Source organism: Pelodiscus sinensis, chromosome 8, assembly GCF_052426305.1.
Source record: "Pelodiscus sinensis isolate ZL-2025 chromosome 8, ASM5242630v1, whole genome shotgun sequence".
In the NCBI taxonomy this organism is placed as follows: domain Eukaryota; kingdom Metazoa; phylum Chordata; order Testudines; family Trionychidae; genus Pelodiscus; species Pelodiscus sinensis.
In genome coordinates this window covers 44,242,976-44,266,333 of record NC_143059.1, presented here as the reverse complement: position 1 = coordinate 44,266,333, position 23,358 = coordinate 44,242,976, and the positions used below count along the sequence as shown (strand labels likewise).

At 39.0% G+C, this 23,358-nt stretch overlaps 1 protein-coding gene across 4 annotated transcripts in view; it reads left to right on the top strand.

Moving 5' to 3' along the window:
• ADGRA1 (adhesion G protein-coupled receptor A1) overlaps window positions 1–23,358 on the top strand; it is a 486,698-nt gene that overhangs the window by 54,222 nt on the left and 409,118 nt on the right. For all 4 annotated transcript variants that reach the window (XM_075935212.2, XM_075935213.2, XM_075935211.2 and 1 more), the window contains exon 2: window positions 21,037–21,108. In XM_075935212.2, coding sequence (XP_075791327.1) covers window positions 21,037–21,108 — 72 coding nt within the window. The remainder of the gene's footprint in view (window positions 1–21,036; window positions 21,109–23,358) is intronic.

Sequence of the window (23,358 nt, the reverse complement as noted above, 5' to 3'; positions counted from 1 at the left end):
GCTGGCAGTCCCCCAGAAGAGCCTGGAGTCTAGCTGCTGAGGGCCTAGCATAGATCTCCCTGGTCTGGCAAAATTCTGCGGTTGGGACCAGTCAGGTCCTGAGGGTGCTGAACCAGAGAGGTCCAAATGTGTTTTCTCATATAGATTAGCCAGAAAGAAATGTCTTAGTATCCGTTATGTAACAAATGTGAAACTGGCTAGCCCTTCAATTTCTCATGGGATTTGGTATGTATTTAGTGAATTAGCAGGTAATACACACCGTCATGGGAGAGAAAATGCCATTGCAGGTTTCACTTCAGCAATTGATCTCCTAATGGTACCTTTGGGTTTAAATGTTAGCTATACAAGCAAGCTAATGTGAAATTAATTAAGATAAATGCCTACATTGATGAAGAATTTTACTGTTGTTCCCTGTTCTTTCTTTAAGTATTCAGTTGTATTCTGCTTATGCCTGCTATAAGAACTAAGACATATGCGTATTTGAGAGAAAATTCTGAGTAGATATTTCTAAGTCACTGACACTGACAGGGGTATGAAGTGATATAGTGTAAGTAATTGAAACTGGAAAGAGCACAGAGAAAGGAAAAATCCTATAGAATTTCGGGGAGGTCAGAGAAGGGCCATGGGGATCAATAAGAGTATGGAAAAATAATTGTCTGAAGAGAGTCTGAAAAGACTGGGACTGTTTACCTTTTAAAGGAGATTAATAAGACAGGATATGATAAAAGTGTCTGAAGTATCCATATAGAAAAGTTACATTTGGTGTTTCTCTTTTCTCTGCTGCCATTTGATTTTGTGTTATGACAGTCAATGAAGTTGAAAGGTGTCAAACTCAAAATTGATAGAAGGAAATACCCTTTCACACAACATGTAATGAGATTCTGTAACTTACTGCCACCGGATGTCATTGAAGGCAAGAACTCTGCAAAATTGAAAGACAGATTGAATATTTTAAATACATAAGGAAATCCAGTGTTGAAGCAAATGGCTATGTATTGAAAGGAAGATAAAGTTTAAAGTTCCATATTTAAACAGTCTTAGCAACTAGAATGGAACATAGGTTATCCAATATGTACCTAGAGCTTGGTTTCTTGTACTTCCTCAGAAGCTGTTATTGACCACAGTTGGGTTAGGCACATCATGAGTATGATCATTTATGGCAGTTCTTGTGCTCCTGTTTGTGATTTCAAGTTAGTATTGTTTCTAGAAGAGCAAATATCCATTGCCTTTAATGGATTAAGAGGCTATACAGTTAATAAAGGGAACCATTTCCTTCATATTCAGTAGTTCCATTTTTCCAATTATAGGGAGCAGTTTCTGCATCACTATTCTATTTTTCAGTCTGAGGAGGGACAAATGTATATTTCCTCTAGCATCCCCAAACTTACTTCCTAGTGCAGAAGAGATGGAGAAGACAGGAGAGCCACCTGCAGAAATGCAGCTTAGCTTTGGAAGCAGCAGCTCTCCTCTCTCAGCCTCCATCACAAGGCTCACTCATCCACAGGTTTCATACAGTGCTGTATCTCTGAGCTCAGCACGCAGCAGCAGGGGTTGCAACTGCGTTAAAATAAACAGTTTCTCTCCTGGCTACACACAGATGTACCACGTAACCTTGAAAAAGGGAATATTCTTTTTTTCTGGGTCCTGTAAAGGCTTGTTTTATAAAACCGATCTTTGTAAACCATTGTAGATTCTGGCTGGTGTAAGAGAGAGCTACTGTTCAACTACATCATTCAGGTCGGTTTAGATTAGCTGAGCATGTATATATGTTTGCTCTGGAAACCCCCCACCTTCCCTCATTTAGCACTTTACATTCACCCCATCACTCTCCCGGGCAAATAATCTCAAGCCTAACATCATGCTTATGTAAGGGCTCAGACTCTAGGTGAAATCCTGGACCCCCTGAAGTCACTGGCAAAATTCATATTGATTTCAGTGGAGTCAAAATTTCACCCGCTGACTCTATGCAGTGGAGAAAGTGTTGAACCTATATACAACTCAGCAGCACTGCCACCATTTGCAGGTGGCAACTGTCTCACTCTCACTCCTTCTAATATCCTCAGCACCGCATGGGAGCACTGAATTGTAAAGGTGTCTGCATTTTGTACAATAATTACAACCTTAACAAAAAATCAGCTCAGCTGGATTGCCAAACAAAAGAAAAACTAGTTCTTTTAATATCATACCCCTCAAAAATCCCTTTATATTCCCCTCCCATAAACTGACTTCCACATCAGGTGCTCAATAAAGAGAAGTTACTTTCTATTTTTTTTTGCTGCATTTTTAGTCTTTCATATAAATCCTTTTTTTAGATAAAAATGCACCTATCTAGTGCCCTGGATGCATGTATAACCTTTTAAAAAGTATATATCCATTTACAGTTTATAGCACCTTTCCTTTCAAAAGCTCTTAAAGCACTTTTCAGACATTCTTACAACTCCCACAAGAATCAAGTATTACTAAAGCCATTTTACGAATAGGCATACTGAAGCACAAAGACGTACAAGTGAGAGTAAAAGCTGGGAATAGAACTCAGATGTCCTCCTTACCCATTCCCAAATCAGTAGATTTCCCCAAACAATTGCCATTTGGGGTTGCGCTATTGTGATTTAGTCTGTATTATGGTGGTAAACGTGTATATTTCTTTATTCCAAAGAGCACATGATACAGTATAAACCCTGATCTACAAACATTTATGCTCATGCTTAACTTCATGCAGTCCTACTGAAATCAGTCAGGCTAGTCATGTAAAGTTAAGCACAGGTACAGGACTATACACAGGAAAACATTATGGTAGGTGTGATAGCTCAGATAGGAGCTCATACCTTACCAAACTATGTATTTGTAAAATGTATATGTTTTTATGTGCATTCCTATGAGCAAAATCTCTTCAAGGAACATTTCAGATCATGATTAAATTTTAAGAGATGTCCTTAAAAAGCTGTCAATATTTAATTGTCATATGAATTGGGAGCGGGGGGCACTAAATTAACCTATATATTATAAGGATGCTACAAATCCATATCAATACTGCATTAAAGTGTGAACTATATAGTAGAGACTGAAAAATGTAGAGATGTTTTAGGTAGAGCCCATCATAGCTGTGGATCATGTTTGTGGATCGTGGATGGATGTGGACACACATTTTGTAGCTATGCAAGGCTTTTAGCATGTTAAGCTTGTATGAGCATTAGTGAAATGGGATTTTGCATTCTTTGTGCTGTCTGGGTTTCTTTAACCACTGTTTATACTATCAGATTTGTTTCCATAGTCAACGACTAATGCAATAGATTTTCCAGGTGTTGAATTTCTTGGATGCAGTTGATTGCATTTTTAAAGCTCTCTGCAATGTTTCCTGTCATGACTGATCTATAAATCTTGCCTTTATGTCTGAGGGTATTTGGACAGTCAACTTTACCTGTATACAAAAAAAGAGAAAAGAATATATTCTTTTCTATCTGATGTAAAGGTTTTCCAGTGCTTGACAGATACAGTTAGAGCCATATTGTTTTTTCTGAAGTACTTACAGTTCCATTAGTAATGCTTTGATTCCTGCTGCTTTTTGTCCTGTTCAGTTAATGAATGTGACCCCGTGGCTGTTTCAAAAGCTGTGAGCTGTAACCTCCCTGCTGTTAAAGAATCATACCAAGATGCCATTGTGTATGTAAGATAGACAATGAGCTGGGTTTTTAATTCAACTGAACCAAAATCTGGAATAGGACTAAAGTTCTTCGTTGGGTTAGCGATGGAAATGTTCACTTCCACTGTCTGGACTGTGGTGTTTCTTGAATAAACATGCTCTCAAATGTGTTTGTAGTTAATTAAAGCACATTTGCAATGATTTATGCAAGAATTCTCTGCCCTTGTTATTTCTGATGTGACCTAACAGTCTCTTATACCACCCAGATGGAGTGTTGGGGAAAAGCATTCAGTAAGGACGTGAGAGAACAATATACTTTTGTACTAAAGAAAATACTGTGTCTAGGTTTTAACTCTAGAGTTTTATTTTCCACTAAGTATCAGTTTTGACTGTCTTTTACACCAAATGATCCTTCTGCAAACACGTGTATAATTCAAAATAATTTAAAAGTTATAGTTAATCCTTAAAAGATTCCTCTTTTTGCGTCCATAATTCATTTGATTTGGAAGCCAGTGCCATTTTGAAACCAATGACAGCAGACTGGAGTAAACAGCATGGAGTGCTGTGTTCCTGGTGGTCATGAATACAAACTAGCAGCTGCACATGCATTGGCTGTTGTACTACAAGGCCTCGTTAATTACTTAGGGCATGTCTGCACTGAGGAGTTATTTTGAAATAACTCCCCTTATTTTGAAATAATAAGGTGCATGTCCATACTACCAAGCCTGTTATCTTGAAATAATGGGCTTGTCATTTCGAAATAACTCCTGAATGTGAAGAAGAATAAGTTTATTTTAAAATAGTTACTTTGGGAGTTATTTCAAAATAACATATTTTGAAATAACCTGGTAGTGTAGACATAGCCTTAGAGAGGTTCCTCACTCACATCAGCCTGCTAGGGCAGCACCCTGATGTTATCTGGAAGAAAACTATTTAAATCCCTTCTATAGTTGTATTGTACCAGGGTCATACTCTCCTCCCGAGCACTGTCAGGTTGAGTTTTTGCCTTGGGCTCTCTGATACTGTCTATGTCAGGGTTTTGTGAGTCAAAGAGATCCAGGCTGGCCACAACAATCTCCTCCTTAGGGCTATGTTCAGGATGCTCTTGGTGATGTCTACAAAATGCTGGGGTTAAGTGGCAGTCTCCTTCACAAATGTACTCCAGATCTCAATGGTAGGTACAGTCTATGGGAGCTCTACCAGATTTTCTCCCTGATGTCTTTCTAATGCTGGAGAGCCTTTCCTTTGTTACCACACTGGTTTGTGCCCTGGGGGTGTCCACTCTCCTCCTTTTGGCTTGGTTACCCGTAGATGTATCTTGGCATTCTGATGGCCACTGATAGATAAAACAGGACTGTCTGCTCTGCCCAAAAGGGAAAATCCAGGACCTCAGCAAGGGACTATATAAATCATAGAGCATAGCTGCTGTATGTGGTGGCTATATAATCATTTTGTTACTTTGGTTATGTGAACATGCTATGAGTTAGAATTGCAGAAGGGGGACATTTAAACGAGTAGGTAACTGGTCAAGATGACCTCAGGGAACTGAGGGCTCACAAGTAAACAGACAGGCCAGCCCTTGTGTGCAGCAAAGAAGAGTGTGGGGTAGCAGTGGGAAGACTGCCAGAGACAAAACAGTTGATTAAAAATAGGGTTGTGTCCACACTTTCCTCTAGAAAAAATCATCCTGAATATCTGTAAACTCAGTTCCAACATAGAATAATTAATTCCAGATTAGATAATTCAGTATCAGGGAGGAGAGAGAGAATGTTCTGTATGTGGATGCAAGGCAGTTTATCTTGGAAAAAGTTAATCTGAAATAATTTAAATCTATTTTACATATTTATGATTCCTATCATTGTAGTGTCTGATCATCTCACAATTTTTTATGTATTTATCCTCACAATACCCTGTGAGGTAGGGGAGTGCTATTATCCCCAATTTATGAATGGTGAACAAAGAGGCTAAATGACTTCATAGAATCATAGGGCTGGAAGAGACCTCAGGAGGTCATTGAGTCCAGCCCCTTTCCCAAATCAGGACCAACCTCAACTAAATCATCCCAGCCAGGGCTTTGTCAGGTTGAGACTTAAAAACCTCTAGGGATTTTATTCTCTGGTATGACCTGGGAAGTCTGTGATAGAATAGTGAATTGAATCTTAAGTGTAGATAAGTGTTCTAAATTTGGAACAATGCCACCTCTTGCGTACTTGAAATTTAGCTATCTCAAGAAGGAATTATTTAAATTGAGTACTGGATTATCCATACCTTACCCTGCTGTGACAAGGTTATTCAGAAAAAGCTATATTCTCTCTCTCTCTAGTCAGTATAACATGAATTAGAGAGGATTAAGGCAATGGTGATCAGATCTAGATTAGCTCCAAGATTAGTTTTTGGGTCTGAGATGGAAATGTGGTTGAAAGGGTCTTTTTCAGATGGCCTTTGTTCTCCTGACTACACCATTCCACATTTAAGAAAATGCTGTGAACTGGACAGGTGATGTTCACTCATGGCTTCTCCCTGGGTAACAGGAGAGCATCAGAAAAATAGCTTAAGGGACAGAGCTGCAGAGGGCTATTGCAGGAAAAAGAGTAAAGCAACAGGAAGCAATGCTTCTGTCCCTGACATGATCCTTCTTCCTCTTGAGAAGAAGCTATCCTTTCAGGAGCTTTTTAAGGCCTTTCTACACTCCCCAGCCTAATGCACAGCATAGGAGCATGCACAGAGCTATGGAAACACGTGTTGTGCCAATCTTCTACAAATATTCTACCTTTAGCCCTTCAGCAATCAGGAAGTTCATAGTCTTGCTTCCCATAGCTCTCAAAAAGGGAAAGAGGAGAACCAGGCTGAGCAAGGAGATTTCAAGTTGCATAATTTTCCCTAGTGTGGTGTTGCCAGTTCTCACAATTTTAGTACGAGTCACAAGCTATTTGGTGTTAAATGAAAGCCTGAGCACCTGGAGTCATGGGATTAGATGAGGATTTCAGGTGTTTTACTACTTTAAAAAAAAGTTTCTAGCTTTTGTGGCTATGGGAAAAAAGCTTGAAAACTTGAACTATAGGCACCCAGAAGATTCAAACAGAAGGCAAATAAAAATGTACAATTAATACTCCCACCCTATTTTAAACCAATCTTGTGTCCGATTTATGCCTTTTGAATGTTTTTGTTAGACCATACTGCTAGTGAAACACATTTGTCAAGAGATGGGACTTTGGTAAAAGAATTTGGAGGAACTGAAGGTGGGAAGTGAGGGCTAGTGAGGACTTGGAAATTGTTAGCATCTTAAACAATGGGACTATTCTTGTCCTCGTCCCATGATGTTTATCTCTGCATATGTAACCCACGATGGCAGTAGCTTTTTTACTCCCTGCTATTTTGTGTTAGAGGCACTGTAGTAAGTTGTTTTTATACTACAACTGTCAAATGAATTATGCATATTGTGAGGACAAACAATATGTTGCTTACTTGAAAGAAACACTATACATCTTAAATAGTTTGTCATTTTAAACCACAGCATCACAATGTAAATGCCCCCATCCCACTTTATGCTAATTCAGTAAAAAGTATCATTCTCACTTCCCACATTTTTACCCACATTTTTTCCAACTCCTGTTTTATGAGGTGCTTGATGTCACCCTCCCTCCCCTCTGACTAACTGTCCTGTCTCTGTCTCTGCAATTTCAATGAAAAGATTAAAAAACAATCTTGAACATGAGCTATCTGGTCCATTATTAGTCTACCTAAAGATTCATTGACAATCATGGCAAGCATATTGCCGTGATTTTCTTATATAACATAAGAACAGCTGTACTGGGTCAGACCAAAGGTCCATCTAGCCCAGTATCCTGTCTGCCGACAGTGGCCAGTGCCAGGTGCCCCAGAGAGGGGGGACCAAAGACAATGATCAAGCAATTTGTCTCCTGCCATCCCTCTCCAGCCTCTGACAAACAGAGGCCAAGGACACCATTTTGTCCCCTGGCTAATAGCCTTTTATGGACCTAACCTCCATGAAATTATCTAGCTTCTCTTTAAACTCTATTATAGTCTTGTCCTTCACAGCCTCCTCTGACAAGGAGTTCCACAGGTTGACTACACTTCTTCTTGAAGAAGAACTTTCTTTTATTGGTTTTAAACCTGCTACCCATTAATTTCATTTGGTGTCCTCTAGTTCTTCAATTTAGGGAACTAATAAATAACTTTTCTTTATCTGCCCTCTTCACACCACTCATGATTTTATATATCTCTATCATATCCCCCCTCAGTCTCCTCTTTTCTAAACTGAAAAGTCCCAGTTGCTTTAACCTCTCCTCATGTGGGACCCGTTCCAAAACCCTAATCATTTTAGTTGCCCCTTTCTGAACCCTTTCCAAGGCCAAAATATCTTTTTTGAGGCGAGGAGACCACATCTGTACACAGTATTCAAGATGTGGGCATACCATAGTTTTATACAGGGGCAGTAAGATATTCTGGGTCTTATTTTCTATCCCTTTCTTAATAATTCCTAGCATCCTATTCGCCTTTTTGACGGCCGCTGCACACTGTGTGGAAGTTTTCAGAGAACTGTCCACGATAACGCCAAGATCTCTTTCCTGATTTGTCATAGCCAAATTAGCTCCCATCATACGTATAATTGGGGTTATTTTTCCCCGATGTGCATTACTTTACACTTATCCACATTAAATTTCATTTGCCATTTTGTTGCCCAATCACTCAGTTTGGTGAGATCTTCCTGGAGTCCCTCATAGTCTGCTTCTCTCTTGACTATCCTAAATAGTTTGGTATCATCTACAAACTTTACTACCTCACTGCTTACCCCTTTCTCCAGATCATTTATGAATAAATTGAAAAGGATTGGTCCCAGGACTGACCCTTGGGGAACACCATTAGTTACCCTTCTCCATTCTGAAAATTTACCATTTATTCCTACCCTTTGTTTCCTGTCTTTTAACCAGTTCTCAATCCAAGAAAGGACCTTCCCTTTTATCCCATGGCCATGTAATTTACACAAGAGCCTTTGGTGAAGGACCTTGACAAAGGCTTTCTGAAAATCTAAGTATATCTACTGGATCCCCCTTGTCCGAATGTTTAACTCCTTCAAAGAACTCTAATAGATTAATAAGACATGATTGCCCTTTACAGAAACCATGTTGACTTTTTTCCAACAATTTATGTTCTTCTACATGCTTCACAATTTTATTCTTTAAATAAATTTATTAGAATTTATTCTAATAAAAGATGAGGATATCACTCTATCCTGGAATTGAAATAGTTTTGTTAATTTGCCATGCACATGATTTGAAATGGCCTCTCCAATTGTAACCTAAGCAATGAGCCTACAGAAATATGCAATGTCAAGTGGGCTTGCTACATTCTATCCATGTACAACATCAATACATGTTAACAGAAGAAATGCTTGTGACACTCATTGTTTAGTGACAGAGCTGACTTCCTATTAGATTCCAGCAGCATTTGAAGATGGAGACCTTTATCAAGAGAGAGAAGCTCTGCGAGTTGGGGCTGGTGATTAGGAGTTTGAGGTGCAGGAAGGGGCTGTGGGCTGGGACCAAGAGCTTTGGAGTATGGGAGTGGGCTCAGGGCTGCGGCAGGAGACTGAGGTGTGGGCGGAGCTCAGACTGTAGGATGCAGCTCAGTGCTGTGTCAGGGAACTGGGGTGTAGAAAGAGGTGTGGGGTGCAGGGTCTGTTTTGGCAATGCTTACCTCAGTTGGCTTCTGGTCAGGGGTACATTGGAGCCAAGGCAGACTACCTACCTGCCCTGACTCTGCGCTGCTCCTGGAAGCATGTCCAGCCCCAAGACAGAGAGACCAGCTAGAGTCTTGCCACGGGCCCGATTAAATGAAGCAGAGGGCCAGATTTGATCCATGGGCCATAGGTCCCCACCCTGGCACAAGGGCATGAGCCCATCCCTGATGATGAGCCCCATTAGAAACACATTTTCTTAATAACAATTTACCATTACAATTGCATTGTGAGATTTAGTGTACACTGTTTTATTGTATATCAGTATAGTTTTTCAATCAAGATGTCATATGATACCAAGTCAAATGCCTTAAACTTCTTCTATATGAGTATGTTATGGCAACACTACCACCTTTTCCAAATACATTTGTAATCTCACCAGAAACAAACAAATATCAAGTTATTTTGACAGGATCTATTTTCCATAAACCCATGTTGATTAAAATTATATAACCCTCCTTTAATTCTTTATCAATTAAGCCACTCCATTATCCTGTCGGGCCTATAATTACACAAGTCAGTCTATTTACTCCTTTAAAATTTACTACAACATTAGCAAAATTCCAGTCTTCTGGAACTTCCCCAGTGCTCCAGGATTTATTGAAAAATCAATGGTCTAGAGAGCTCCTTAAGCATCTCTCTTAAAAAAACTCCTGGATAAATGTTATTTGGACTTGCAGATTTTCAAACCTCTCACTTCAATTGAGTATCTTTTCCAGAGATACTAGTGGAATGGAAACCGATGAAACTATATAATTTGTTTTCTCCCAAATACAGAATATTTAATGAAGACAATCTGTCTTTTCTGCATTATTATTGATAATTCTACCATTTCCACCTAGCAATGGACAAATTCCATGGTCAAGAGTCTTTTTGTTCCTAACAGATATCCTTGACTCTGCTGGCCACAGATTTCTGTTATTTCCTTTGCCAATTTTCTACAATTCCTGTCTTTTGATTCACAATGATTGCTATCAACTTCCTCTTTCTTTCAATTGTTATGTATTATTTTTATCAGTGCCTTCACCTCCCTTCTAAACCAGGGTTGATTTTTTAACTAGTATGGCCTGTTTCCTTATTCGTGGATTTCAGGGGCAACTAGTAAGATATTTTTTAATTCTCAATTACCATCCACATTTTTCTGATTAAATTCTTCCTTTTAGCTAATTTAGCTCATAATTGCTTTTGGATTTATGAAATTGGCCCTGTTAAAGCTCCATTTACATATATATTACTGATCTGGACTTCATTCTGTTTGCATATTATAAATATAATCATGCCATGATCACTTGTATCTAAGCTATCATCAGTTTGTTCTGTGATCAGTTCCTCTTTGTCTGTTAAGACAAAGTTTAATAAAGAATTACCCCATATTGAGCAATACCTTTTGAAGGAGGAAACTGTCATCTATAAAGTTTAGAGCTTCCGAGGATGTTTTAGAATTGACAGTATGAGATTTCTAGAATGCATAGCTCAAACTGAAGTCCCCTGTGTTCATGCAGCTATTTTCCTCTATATTTTATCAATGACAATTTCCAATTTGGTGGCTTGAATCAGACACCAATTAATACCCCATGATGTGCTTTATCTATTAAGACATTGACCTATAGCCATTGGTGATTATTTTCTTCTGAGTTATCAGTGACTCAAACAGGTAATGAATGCCATATTTGACAGTTCTACTTCCTAGCCCCTTTTGCTCATTCAATCATTCCCAAAGTAGGTTATATTCTTTTTGTTTTTTTCCACCAGAATGAATCAAGCTCACTCTTACTTTCCTCACTTTCACATTACAACTTTTGTGAAACTATGAAGAGCTGGAAAGAAAAAGGACAATACAATGTAATTCCACAAGACACAAATTTCAAGGGGGAATTGATCAAGGAATAAAATGAGCCCAATACAAGTTTCTTTGGGTATATTTATAATTTGTTTTTAAATTACTCTATAAAAATATAAAATGTCCCAATCTCTCCCATAATCCAATCAACAAACCCATGTGACCCCCTAAGAAATGAGCATCAAAGAGACCCTATACCATGCCTGAAAATCAACAGACTTAAGAACTCTCCACTATGGATATCTTGAATCCCAGGCAACCAAGCTTAAGGAATACAAAATCAAGTGTGTGTCAATTAATTTCTCTATTACAGCAGCCTACCAAGAGAGAGAAGCTCTAAGACTCCCCAGATGGCATCTGCATCCCAGCCCAGAGCCCCCTCTTGTACCCAAACCTCATCTCTGGCCCACCATGGAACCTAGGAGAAGCCCTGAGCTTCCCTCCAAAGGGCTATGTGTGGTCCATGACTGATTTTTTTTTTTTCCTGTGAGTCAATGGCCCTGATGGAAAAAAGTTCCCCATCCCTGCCGGATGCTATTGAACATTTTTATCAATGATCTAGAAGGAAATATAAAATCATAATCACAAAGTTTGTAGATGAGACAGTTGTGAGTGGTAAATAATAGAAGACAGGTCACTGATTCGGAATGATCTGGATTGGTTGGTAACATATGCAACTAGGCCCCTTCTTAGGAAGCAGTGACTCAGAAAACCATTTGAAGGTCGTAGTGGATAATCAGTTGAGCATAAGCTCTAGAATGATGCTGTGCCAAAAGAGATCATGTGATTCTTGGATGCATAAACAGGGGACTCCGGAGAAGGTGTTAGAGATTTTTAGCGCTCTCTCTTTGGCACTGCTGTGGCTACTGCTAGAGTACTGTGTCCAGTGCTGGTGCCTACAATTCAAAACATATGTTAATGATAAATAGGAGAAGATTCAGAAAAGAGTTGTGAGAATTTTTATAGGATCAGAAAACTTTCCTGATAGTGATAAACTCAATCTATTTAGCTTAACAAAGAGAAGGGTGAGAGTGTTTTGATTACATTCCCTAGGGAACAAATATTTAATAATGGGCTCTTCGATCTGGGGCTCTAGTGTAAATGTATCTGCATAATGCAAGCACGAGCCACAAGTTAAATGTTTTCATCAAGGGCCAACACCTTCAGGGTTATCCAAACCTGATTTGCCTCAGTGTGACATTGGTTATATCATTAACATACTGCAGCCACTTCCGGAAGATGGCAGCCAATGTCAGCAGTTGGAACAACTTGCTCAGAAAATTGGCTGGTTCAACTTGAGGATCTTGGAACATACACGTTATTCCAGAGTACTGTGCTTCTTCACTGCACACAAGGCTTGTCAATGTAAATCTTACCAAAGTTATGAATATTGTTACCAATGGGCAATTCAGTGGCTGTTGTCATTCAGTAACATAACATTGCTCCATATACGCTGCGAGAAGGCCTCTGTCTTGATAGTGGCAAAGAAGTGTGAGAATAGAAACCTGTCTTTGTTTGCAGATCTTTTTAACCACTGCCTAGCTGGCCTGTTTTCTAGACAGCTATTATGGTCATTTATGGCACCACAGGACATGACAGAAGAATCTGCTTGACACTATAAGTGGTCAGTGACAACAGTTGTTAAGCACTCTTCCATCACTGACTCAACTCCTTGTCCATCACAGTTTGATCTACTAGGGTGCATGTGGTAATCTCCTAAATGATTTTGGACAGGGTAGCTGTTTGGCCAGTCTCTTTAAAAAAGGTTTTTTCTACTGATGTGTGATGCAGCTGCTGTTAACCTCAGACTTCTTAGTATATCCTTGATAAGTGCCCACTGAATTATTTTTATGGTTGGCTGCTGGCTCTCTATCCACTTGTCTTATCATGAAGCCATCAAATGGCTGGGCTTATTGGACATACATTGATACATATTTTACTGGAATGAATTGTTTCTTTGAAAGTACTGTACATGTTTCCCAAGTGTCAGTTATTTCACTCATTCTGTAGCTGCTATTTTTTTTAGTCAGATGTTCAGTTTAAAGAGATGGAAAGATACAGTCTGATTTTTCCCTCTTCCTTGGCCAAATCCTACCAGTCTAACACCTTTGCCTCAACAGGAATTGTTCTGTCAGAGTGCTGAGAACAGTTGTCGCTAAGTAAAGGACTACCAGAAAAATTATCAGCACTTCTGTAGCACACAACCTGTGCAGATACTAAACCTTTATCGCAAATAAAATTTCATTATCTCAAGATATATCAATATGAAAGACTCTTCATGATCTTGTCACTGACTTCTTTTCTTTAACCTACTACTAGTTTTTGATTAATGTTTAGGCTCTTACACTCCCAGACCAAGAACTGATTTAAAACTAGAGGTTTTTTGAACTTAGTATTCAGAAAACTTGCACAGTCCTACTCCTGCTGAGTCAGTCCAGAGCATGCACCAAAAACCTTTTCTCTTGTAACCACATGCTGCTCCCCAGAGCTGTCTCCTTTAGCCTCCTCATTAGACTTCCAGTCATTAAAGGGATACAGTGCAGGTAAATATAACCCTGTCATTTCCTTATGAGTGCTACAGCTGCTCTTTATATTTTGACCTTTAAGACTTAGAGGTGTTTTTATACTAATTTATTTAGTATGAGTTCCCATAATAACATCACCTCTTCCTAACTCTGGTGAAATCTTTGTCAGGATAATACAGGCGAGATATGTAGGCCTAGAATTCTTAGAACTGAAATATCTGATTGATTTAGTGTTTCAGCCCACTAGTTACGTGTCTGCCATTGACCCACGAATGCTGGATCAGTACACATGAATACAGATAACTTTTAGAAAACAAGTTGGAAAGCTGGAAAGTATGTTTTTTTGAGGTAGAGGAGAACTGCAGGCAAGGTGACAGAATATTTGCCAAGAAATTATTTAGAAAAAATAAAACACGTAAACTCAAACTCTCTTGGCAGAGGCACTTGAAGAAATAAATGGTTTATCTTCTAAATCAGGGATGGGGAATCTTTTTTTTGGGTTGGGAGCATTGACCCACAGAAAATATCAGTTGGGGGCCACACACAAGGGAGAAGCAAAAAAAAAAAAAAGCAACCTCACTGACCTGGCCCCCAGCTCAGCAGAAGGAAAAAAAAAGACCTTCATCTCACTCCCCTCAACCTCCCTGAATGGGGAGAGGATCAGGTACAAAGGCTCAGGGCTTACTCCAGGGCTGGATTAATTTCTTGAGGAATGGGGCTAGTAGATTTTGTGGAGCCCTATAAGATCTATGATGGGCACAAAATGTGGGGTTCTGTGTGTGGCGAGGGGGCTGCTGGGGAGTAGGATGGGGAAGGGTACAGGATCTAGGCAGGAGGTAGGGTTCAGGAGTGGGGTGGGAGTGACAGGAAGCAGTGCCTGGTAAAGATTCTTCCTTATAGCATGTAGAGTGCTTCTTCCCCCTGACAGGCAGAGCGACCTGTGGCTTGCCTTGATAAGGCTTCCAAGGTTCAGGGCTTTTCCCTCCATAGCAGGGAGTCAGCATTAGTGCTTCAGCCATGGCACACCCTGCATGGCTAAAGTGCACATTGGCTTCTGCTGCTGTGTATGCGAGAGTGGGGGAAGTGAGCCTCAAGTGGGCCAAATCAAGGCAAAATATTGACTGGATCCAGCCCACAGACAATAGATTTCCCACTCTTGTTCTAAATGCTAGCCTCATTTGAATTAAAAAATTAAAATATGAGGCTCCTAGAACACAGCTGGAAACTGATAATTACTTAAACATAGCAAGTAGGCAGCTGTTTTAGCAATATGTGTTTTATCACTGAAATCAGCTAACACATCTGAAAAAATAAGACAAGTGAAAATGCCGAGAACACTGGATAGTAGGTGTGAAATGTTTAACATGTAGTGTTCTGCAGTGAATTATAAGAATAAAAATCCCTCAAGATTAATGTTAATGTTAATATTCTCTTATGAAAATAATCACAAGTGGATCATTTTCTGATGTTATAAAAACACAGAGTATTAGAACCTCCAGTTGTAATTAAGTAACTTCAGGCATGAAAATAAAAATCCAGTAGATAACAATATTAAAACGGTGCTTCTTTGTATTTTTACTCTTCCACATCACTTCTAGAATTTGTATTTCAGTCAGGCCCGTATGCAGGGGGTGGGTGCGAAGTAAGCATGATCTCGCCGGACAGGAGAAGGCAGGAGCGGCTTGCTGCCCAAGCCTCCCTCCCCCATGCGCTGGTGAGTCAGAGGAAGGCTGGGGCTGATTTCCCCTCTTACAGTACTTGGAGGACCATGGGGAATGCATTCACACCTTTGTGGTTCACATTTACCAAAAAAACCACCCTTCCCCCCGAAATTCCTGAATACGGACCTGTAATTACAAATGAAATACTGCCTTTGGCTAGAAGCAAGTGATCCTATTCAATTAAAAATCAAAAAGGGGGTATGGAGAACATAGAATGAATAGCATTTTTCTGCTTACTTGTGGTACCTCACCTTTTTTCAGATGCCTTGGTAAAGAAAAGAATGTGCTAAGGTTTTCAGAATAAATTGAACTTCCAGTACAGACCTCAGGCCAGACTTCTGTTACATGGAGGGGCTTATTGTTTAATCTTTTGCATTTGAATGACCTTTTCCATATCAAGATAACTCAACAATATGGCCATGACTCTTTCCCCACAGTGAGTATGCTAAGGAAGGAAGACTGAATTAAACTTTTAGTTTGTAATATCCAACAATATTCTATACTACAACATCATATAGTTTAAATTTTGCCAGTGCTGAAGTTCATGCTGTTAACAGAATACAGTCTAAGTGACTGTCTTTGGTTGTGAGGGCAACATTTTCATCTTCCCTGTCTGGATGTTGAAGTTTTCTGAAACTATGACTCATTAATATTTCACCCAGCAAGGTGCCATCTTTGGCTTGAATTGCATATTTTAGCTAATATCTAACTAAGCAAGTATTTACTGTTGTTACATAATCATGTTTATAAAACCTTTTTGGTAGCTGACATGGTTTCAGATGATTCAGTAAAGAAAAGGTAACTGTTGGAAACCCAGTCACTATGCGGGGGAATTGCACTGATTGCACGAATGGTCTTTTAAAAATGAGAATTATGAAGATCAAAATAATCTGTATAAAACAGGCATATAGTCACTGTATGTGACTATGTTGTTCAATGTTGTACTTAAACAAACCATGTTTGTTAGCATCATGAAGTTATTTTTCTTCATTATGCACCCAAACCAAGAAGACTGCTTTATGTTGGTAATTTAATATTGGATTGTATTGACATTATTAGGGCCAAACAGAAACAAATTCAGATGGTGGATAGCATGAAACACATTATATTGAAAAATGGAGCTACCACAGTTAATTACTGACCTTATTTCCAGTTGTATAATTATTAGAAAACTGGAATATATATACTGTGTGTGTGTGTGTGTTTGTGTGTGTGTGTGTATATGTATATTATGGCAAATATCTGAAGACCATGCGGTTGGAATGCTAAAGTACACACACAGATCTTTATAAATCTGGTTTATACTGAACAATCCAAGTGTCATATTTATACTCCCTGCCATTACAATGTACCTCAAAATGTTATCTCTTCATAACACAATATATAGCCAAATGACAATATATAGTACAAAGTGGAATTTAATATTCTGAGCCTCCAAAGTCAAGACAATCTTAACTTTGGGGCTTCATTTTCCCTAGACTCATTCAAACTCTGCCTAGTCTCAGATCAATGAATGGGAAGGAAAGACTTAAAAAACAGCTACCCAAACCCAGCAAAACCAAAGAGCACCAAAATTCTACAGTATGTACACCAAATGTTCAATTTTTAAAATACTCAATTTACGTCAAATATGGTTGCCTTCAATGTCCAGGAGATTATAAAATAAAATCAGAATAAACACTAGCCCTGTTTTGGCCTTGACATTACAGGCAGTCCCCGGGTTACATACAAGATAGCGACTGTAGGTTTGTTCTTAAGTTGAATTTGTATGTAAGTCGGAACTGGTACATATTGTAGGGGAAACTCTAGCCAAACATTTCTCCAGAGCTCAGTTTTATTCTCCCACACCTCACTTCCCTCAGTCCTTTATTCTCAAGCTGAGGTGTCTGCTGAGAAAAGCCGCTCCGCGTCTCCCTGGTCTGCTGGGGGAGGGGCGCTAGCTTCGCGTCTCCCTGGTCTACTGGGGGAAGCAGCTAGTGCGGGGTTGCCTCACCCCGTTTGTAAGTAGGGATCTGATGTAAGTCAGATCCATGTAACCCGGGGACTGCCTGTAATTATGATCTTATTTATCCTACCATCACATGACAGCACATTCTTAATCTGTGATGGTTATATGCTAATGTTGCTTATGTTATGTTTAAGATGTTGTAATATACTGTGGAAGAGAGTTAATGTGTTATGCGTAGTAAGTTTTCTTATCTGATGGAGATCTTGTGAAGATGTAGAGTCACTGTAAGTGGAATTCTCTGAGGATGTAAGAATACAAATGAGAATTATTGCATATCGTAATGCTTCCTTGTTTTTAAGGGTTTGAGTTTGTGGGAGGCAAGTGTCTCTTTGAATCTGCCTTAATTCCTTTTAAACTAGGTTTTTGCATATGGGATCTATTTAAATCAGGTGCACTGCACTGATATTTACTTCTGATATACTTTTTAGATGTCACTCAATATAGTCCTAAAATTATACATTGGTCACATCTGGTGTCCCCCTCATTTTTATTTCTGAAGAATTATTTACATTAGTGTAAAACAATCATGAAACTCCTCAAGAATTATTTACACTGCAGGAATGAATTCCACAGGTGCCACAGGACTGCTTGTTTTTAAAGTTACAGACTAACATAGCTACCTCTCTGAGACTTTACAACATATTCAGTTTTCCTGCGTGGATAATTATTTTTGTGTCCCTCATTTTGGGAGTTTGTCACACATTGTGTTTCATATTTGGACCTTGAATAGTTGAGAGATTACATCTATCAAACACATGCTGGGGCTCACCATATAAATATTTTATATTAATATTTTGATTTCTCCCCTCTTAAAAATAAAAAATAAGGCAAAGGGTGGGGGCAAGGAAAGGAAAAGAAAAGAAAGTGGAGTAAGGAGGGGAAAGGAGAGTGACATCTGTTTCTATCCATTAGGCATCAATCAATACATTTTTAAGTCAGATGAAATATTTTGAAATTCATTTGGGGTCTGTTTTCTCCAAATTTTACCCCTTCCTTTTTAACTGCCAGCTCAGACAAGTCATTGTACCAAGCTTCTATCCCTGGAAGATGTATATCTGCTTTTCAATCAAAGCAATACTAGTTGTCTGGCTAAAGCACAACTTTAGAGAATCAAGCATTCTGTAACTGGGAGAGTTTTCCTACTATGGCTGTAAGACATCCATACCTCCAGCAGCAGTCTTTTCTGGCAAGACCTATGAGCTATCAAAATAAACATTCGTTATATTTCAATTATGATAGGAAATACTTGAGAGAGATAAATTATCATTAGATAAGTTTAAAATAGCATGCTATGTGAAAGAAAAACTTGTTCTCTGATAAATGTGGAAGGGTTTTTGGTCTGCTACTTAAGGAAATGCAAGATTTGTGAATTTCCTCTTGGTTTTACTTTTTAGCGTAATTGTAAACAATATACTTATTAAATTACTAAAAGGGAAATTATGTGTATTGGAGCAAACTATCATCAGTTCTACAGTATATGTCCTGCTTCTAAAAAGACAGAATGAATGAAGTAAAATGTTTTTAGTAGACCAACTTCAGTTAGTGAAAGAGAAAAATATTTCGGAGATCACATAGAGCTCTTTTTCATCCTGTTGGATTTTTGTTGTCACTGATATATAGGCTGGCTTGTTTAACTCTTCAGTTCTCAAAACCTCTTTCATTTTGAATAGTCTCTCATGCAAAAAAGTGGGCAGCAGTTATCTTGAATAGGTCTTGAAATTGATAAAGCTCTATTACATCATATTTTTAACTCGCAGATTTTTAAAATGAAACATGTAGTGCTTACTCATGGATAGTACCTCACCAACCTTGTGGCTACGTCTACACTGGCATCCCTTCCGGAAAAGGGATGCTAATGTAGCACGTTGGAATAGGAAAAAGCTGCGGGGGATATTTAAATCCCCCGCGGATTTGCCTATTCCAATGTGCTACATTAGCATCCCTTTTCTGGAAAGGGGTGCCAATGTAGACACAGCCTGTCTATCTGGCTATAACCATAGGTGCTGGAACTAAGGGTTTCAGAAGTGCTTGAGCACCCCTTGGCTTGAAATGTTTTCCATTACATACAGGGTTTCCAGTTGGGTTCAAGAGCTTTCAGCACCTCCACTATAAAAATGGTTCCAGCCTCCCTAACTGGAACACGGCAAAAACCTGTTTTTAAATATTTAAAATCAACGATATGTTTGAGAGAGTTTCTGTCTTTGTGTCCATCTGTCTGTTTGTCCAAGAACTTCTCCTACATAGTAAGAGCTAAAACCACCAAATTTGGTATACAGCTTCCACATAATAAGCCACCTTATGTGTCTGCTGGAGCAGCAATGGCCTTGGAGAGGCACTTCTCACCTGGGCCCAAGCTGCTGCAGTGAGGAAGGGCTAGGGTAGTTCTCTCTCCCTTGGGCAGCCTGCATACTGAACCTCTCATTCCCACCTCCACCTGATGATTTAAATGAAGTGTGTATGTTTTCATTTTTATTTTCCAAAAACTAAAAAATGAATTGTGTTAAGGATCTGAGCAACAGGTTCCAAATAATTGAAGGTTGTATTTATTCAAATGGATTAAAAAAAGCTTCTCGACATGACTCTGTGCTGTTATTCAGTCACTAATTAATCGCTGAAAATAACTTTCTGACCTTCCAGAACAAACTGGAATTATGTTCACATGGTCTTAGATTTTTAGAAAAAGAGTTTTCAGTGGGAACCTGTACCCATGTTGCCTTACCTTTATAAATTGCTGTTTATCTGCTGTTTTGAAACACTGTTGCAGAATACATTAAATCACTGGGAAACTAGTACATATTAAAATGTTAATACATTATTATGGGACCACTAACATTTTTAATAAGCATTAGGGTGACATGTAAGGCCAAATATGAAACTTTTTAGCTGAATTACTAGAGCTCTACTATGCAGGGATCAGGAAGGGGAAATGGTTTTAGGTGGGGGGTGTGGGTGGGTGGGTAGGTGGGTAGGTAGGTAGGTAATCTCCTGCAAAACCCAGAACTGCGTGGAGAGGTGCTTTCCTCTAGCATCAGTTCAGTGTGTTAAGGCCAATTGGATATATAACTGACATACACCAGTCATTGATAATGGGGAGATGGGGGAAGGATTCATCACTGTAGTAGCAGATCCCAAGTAATTCCACTATTGTCTGGTGGCCTGTAGGAAGAGGTTTCTTCATATACTCCAACTTTTCTCCTTACCCTCAAAAACACTCCCAGCTTGTTGATTTATCCAAGCATAACAATTAGCATTCTTCAGCTGTTCTTCAAATGAGTGCTGTGTATATGTCTATTAATTTTATAGCTTTTGTGCTGAACCATGCTGCACTTGTTGACTTGTTTGTTAAATGGGAGAATGTTAAAAATGTAACTCTATACTTGTGAAAATGACAGTTTATATTATCTACTGCTATAAAGGAAAATGCCTATGAAACAGAGAATTTTGTGATTAGTGATTTTAGTGACATCATTTACTGTAATTACATGTTCTTAATCAGTGGAATTATCATGATCCATTAACCAGATTCTTTTATGACTTCTTGCAGAATTCTGAGTAACAACAAGATCTTGTGGTTAAAGAATGGCTCTTTCTTTGGACTGAGATCCCTGGAGAGACTGTGAGTAACTGATCAGCCTCTGTTCACTTTCCATTCAAAATGTTTCTCATATTTGAAATGTAAAACAAATACTAGGTAATAAAAATCAAAAATTCTTAGATGTATATCAGAATAGGGTTTCTAGGCAATCCTCAAGTTAATAAACAGAAAAGAAATGAGTGAACCGGGATAGAGATGAAAAATGCAGGAAAGCACTACCATCAATTTGGAACTAAAATAAACATCAAGCAAAAGGCTTGCTTTGCACTGCATGCCCTATCAAAGTGAAGACTGCCATATGTAATGGTAATGTACCTGACATAGCCTGGCTTATTTAACTTTTTAGTTCCCAACAGTTCCTTCTATTTTGAATAATTTCCTGTGCAAAAGAAATTGGGCACTATTTATTTCTTGAGTGGGTCATGAAATAGGTAAAGCTCTATTATGGAGTATTTATAACTCATAGATTTTTTTTAAAAAAAGAAAGATGTGCTGTTTACTATGTAGCTTCTTTGCAGGAGTACCCAAATGAGATCAAAAAAAGAATCTAAAACATTTATATGAGTAAATAAGCAATAAAATAATTCTTCTTTTGAGTGCTAGCCCCTAGAAGTATTCCAGCCTGTATAAATAAACTAATCTCCCTCTTTCAAGAAATGAGTGACTCCCCAGCATGGTGAGAGAACAAGGACCAATAGAGTTCTGTTCACGCTGACCTTACCTCAGAAGTCTCTCATCCTGGATGCTTCTCCTCTTGGGTAGGATGACACCTGGGTGAACATTCAGTGCAAGGCATAGAGTTAGTGAAAGAATCCTCAATGCCCGTTAATCAACTTGAACTGAGAGTGGTTTGGGCAGCTTCCAAACAGTTTCTTCTCCTCATGAGGTCTTACCACAATATAGTGATATGGGACAATATCACCATGCTATTCTATGTAAACTAGCAGGGAAAAGTGAAATTCACCCCTCTATACAAGACCTGTAAAATTCTGGAACTGGTGTACCTGACATCAGTTAATTCTGTCAGCAGTGCACGTACTGAGAGTACATAACACACTGGCTGACAATCTCGGCAGGTGCTTCTCCTAGGACCATTGCTCAGTAGATAGTATTCCACTTGTCCTGCAACCTCTTAGCATCACACAAGAGGAAAAAGTATGTGAATTACTGCTCTGGGAGAATGTGTGTTAAGACTTCATGGGAGATGTGCTTCTGGTCCCTGGGCTGGGCAATTAGTGTATGACTTTCCCACCTATCCCTTTATTACCTGGAGTCTTGAGGAAAATCTGGCTGGCTAAAACATGGGCCATGCTGGTTACTCCCATGTGACCCAAGCAAGTCTGGTTTCCTAACATTTTCAGTTGTCACCTTCCAGAACATATTGATACCGCACAAAGTCAAATCAAGCATTCCAGTCCAGATTCACTGCACCTAACAGCCTGTTTTTGAATGGGCATCAACCTAATAACTGTTTGCTCAGGAGGGGTACGTCTATGCAGCAGGGTTAAACTTGAAATAAGCTATGCAACTTGAGTTATGCTAAGTTCAAGTAGCATTTTTTGAATTTGGGAATGTGCAGTACTTTTTTTTGCTTAAAAAAAGGAAAAAAAAGTGCCGGTACACCAGGGGAAAAGTTGTTGGGCTCTGACTGGAGGTGCTGGTACTGCATCTGGAGGTGCCAGTACTGAGTACCGGGCAGTACCATCACGAAAAAAAGCACTGGGAATGTGTACACGGAACTTACTTTGAAATAAACCACTCTTCCTCCAAAAATTCTTACTGCTTGTACAATGAGAGTTACAGGAGTCAAAGTAAGAAGTCCTCCAGCTCAACATTATTTTGACATTGTCAAAATAACTGCTTGTGTGTAGACATAGATGATGTTGTTTTGGAATAACGTCCATTATTCTGAAATAACGCTGCTGTGTAGACATAGCCAAGATGTCCAGTCTATGCTCAACAATAATAGAAGGGAGTCTACTAACAATGTTGTGAAGCCTAGTGGAAATGATTTTCCATCAGGGCTGAATAATCACTACACTCAAACCAAGAATCCAGTATCTCTGCTATTCTGATGTAACTGTTATCCCTAAAGATTTCAGGCAAACTTTCAACACAGTACAAGTTCACGTGGCAGTTATCAGTGGGAGGAGGGGTGGCAGGTGTTGATAACAACTACAGTTTTGCCCAGACCATTTCAATGTGGGTTTTTAATCTTGTCTGAGTGGCATGCATAAAAACTCAGTCTGGAACATTGGTCTCCTGCTCATT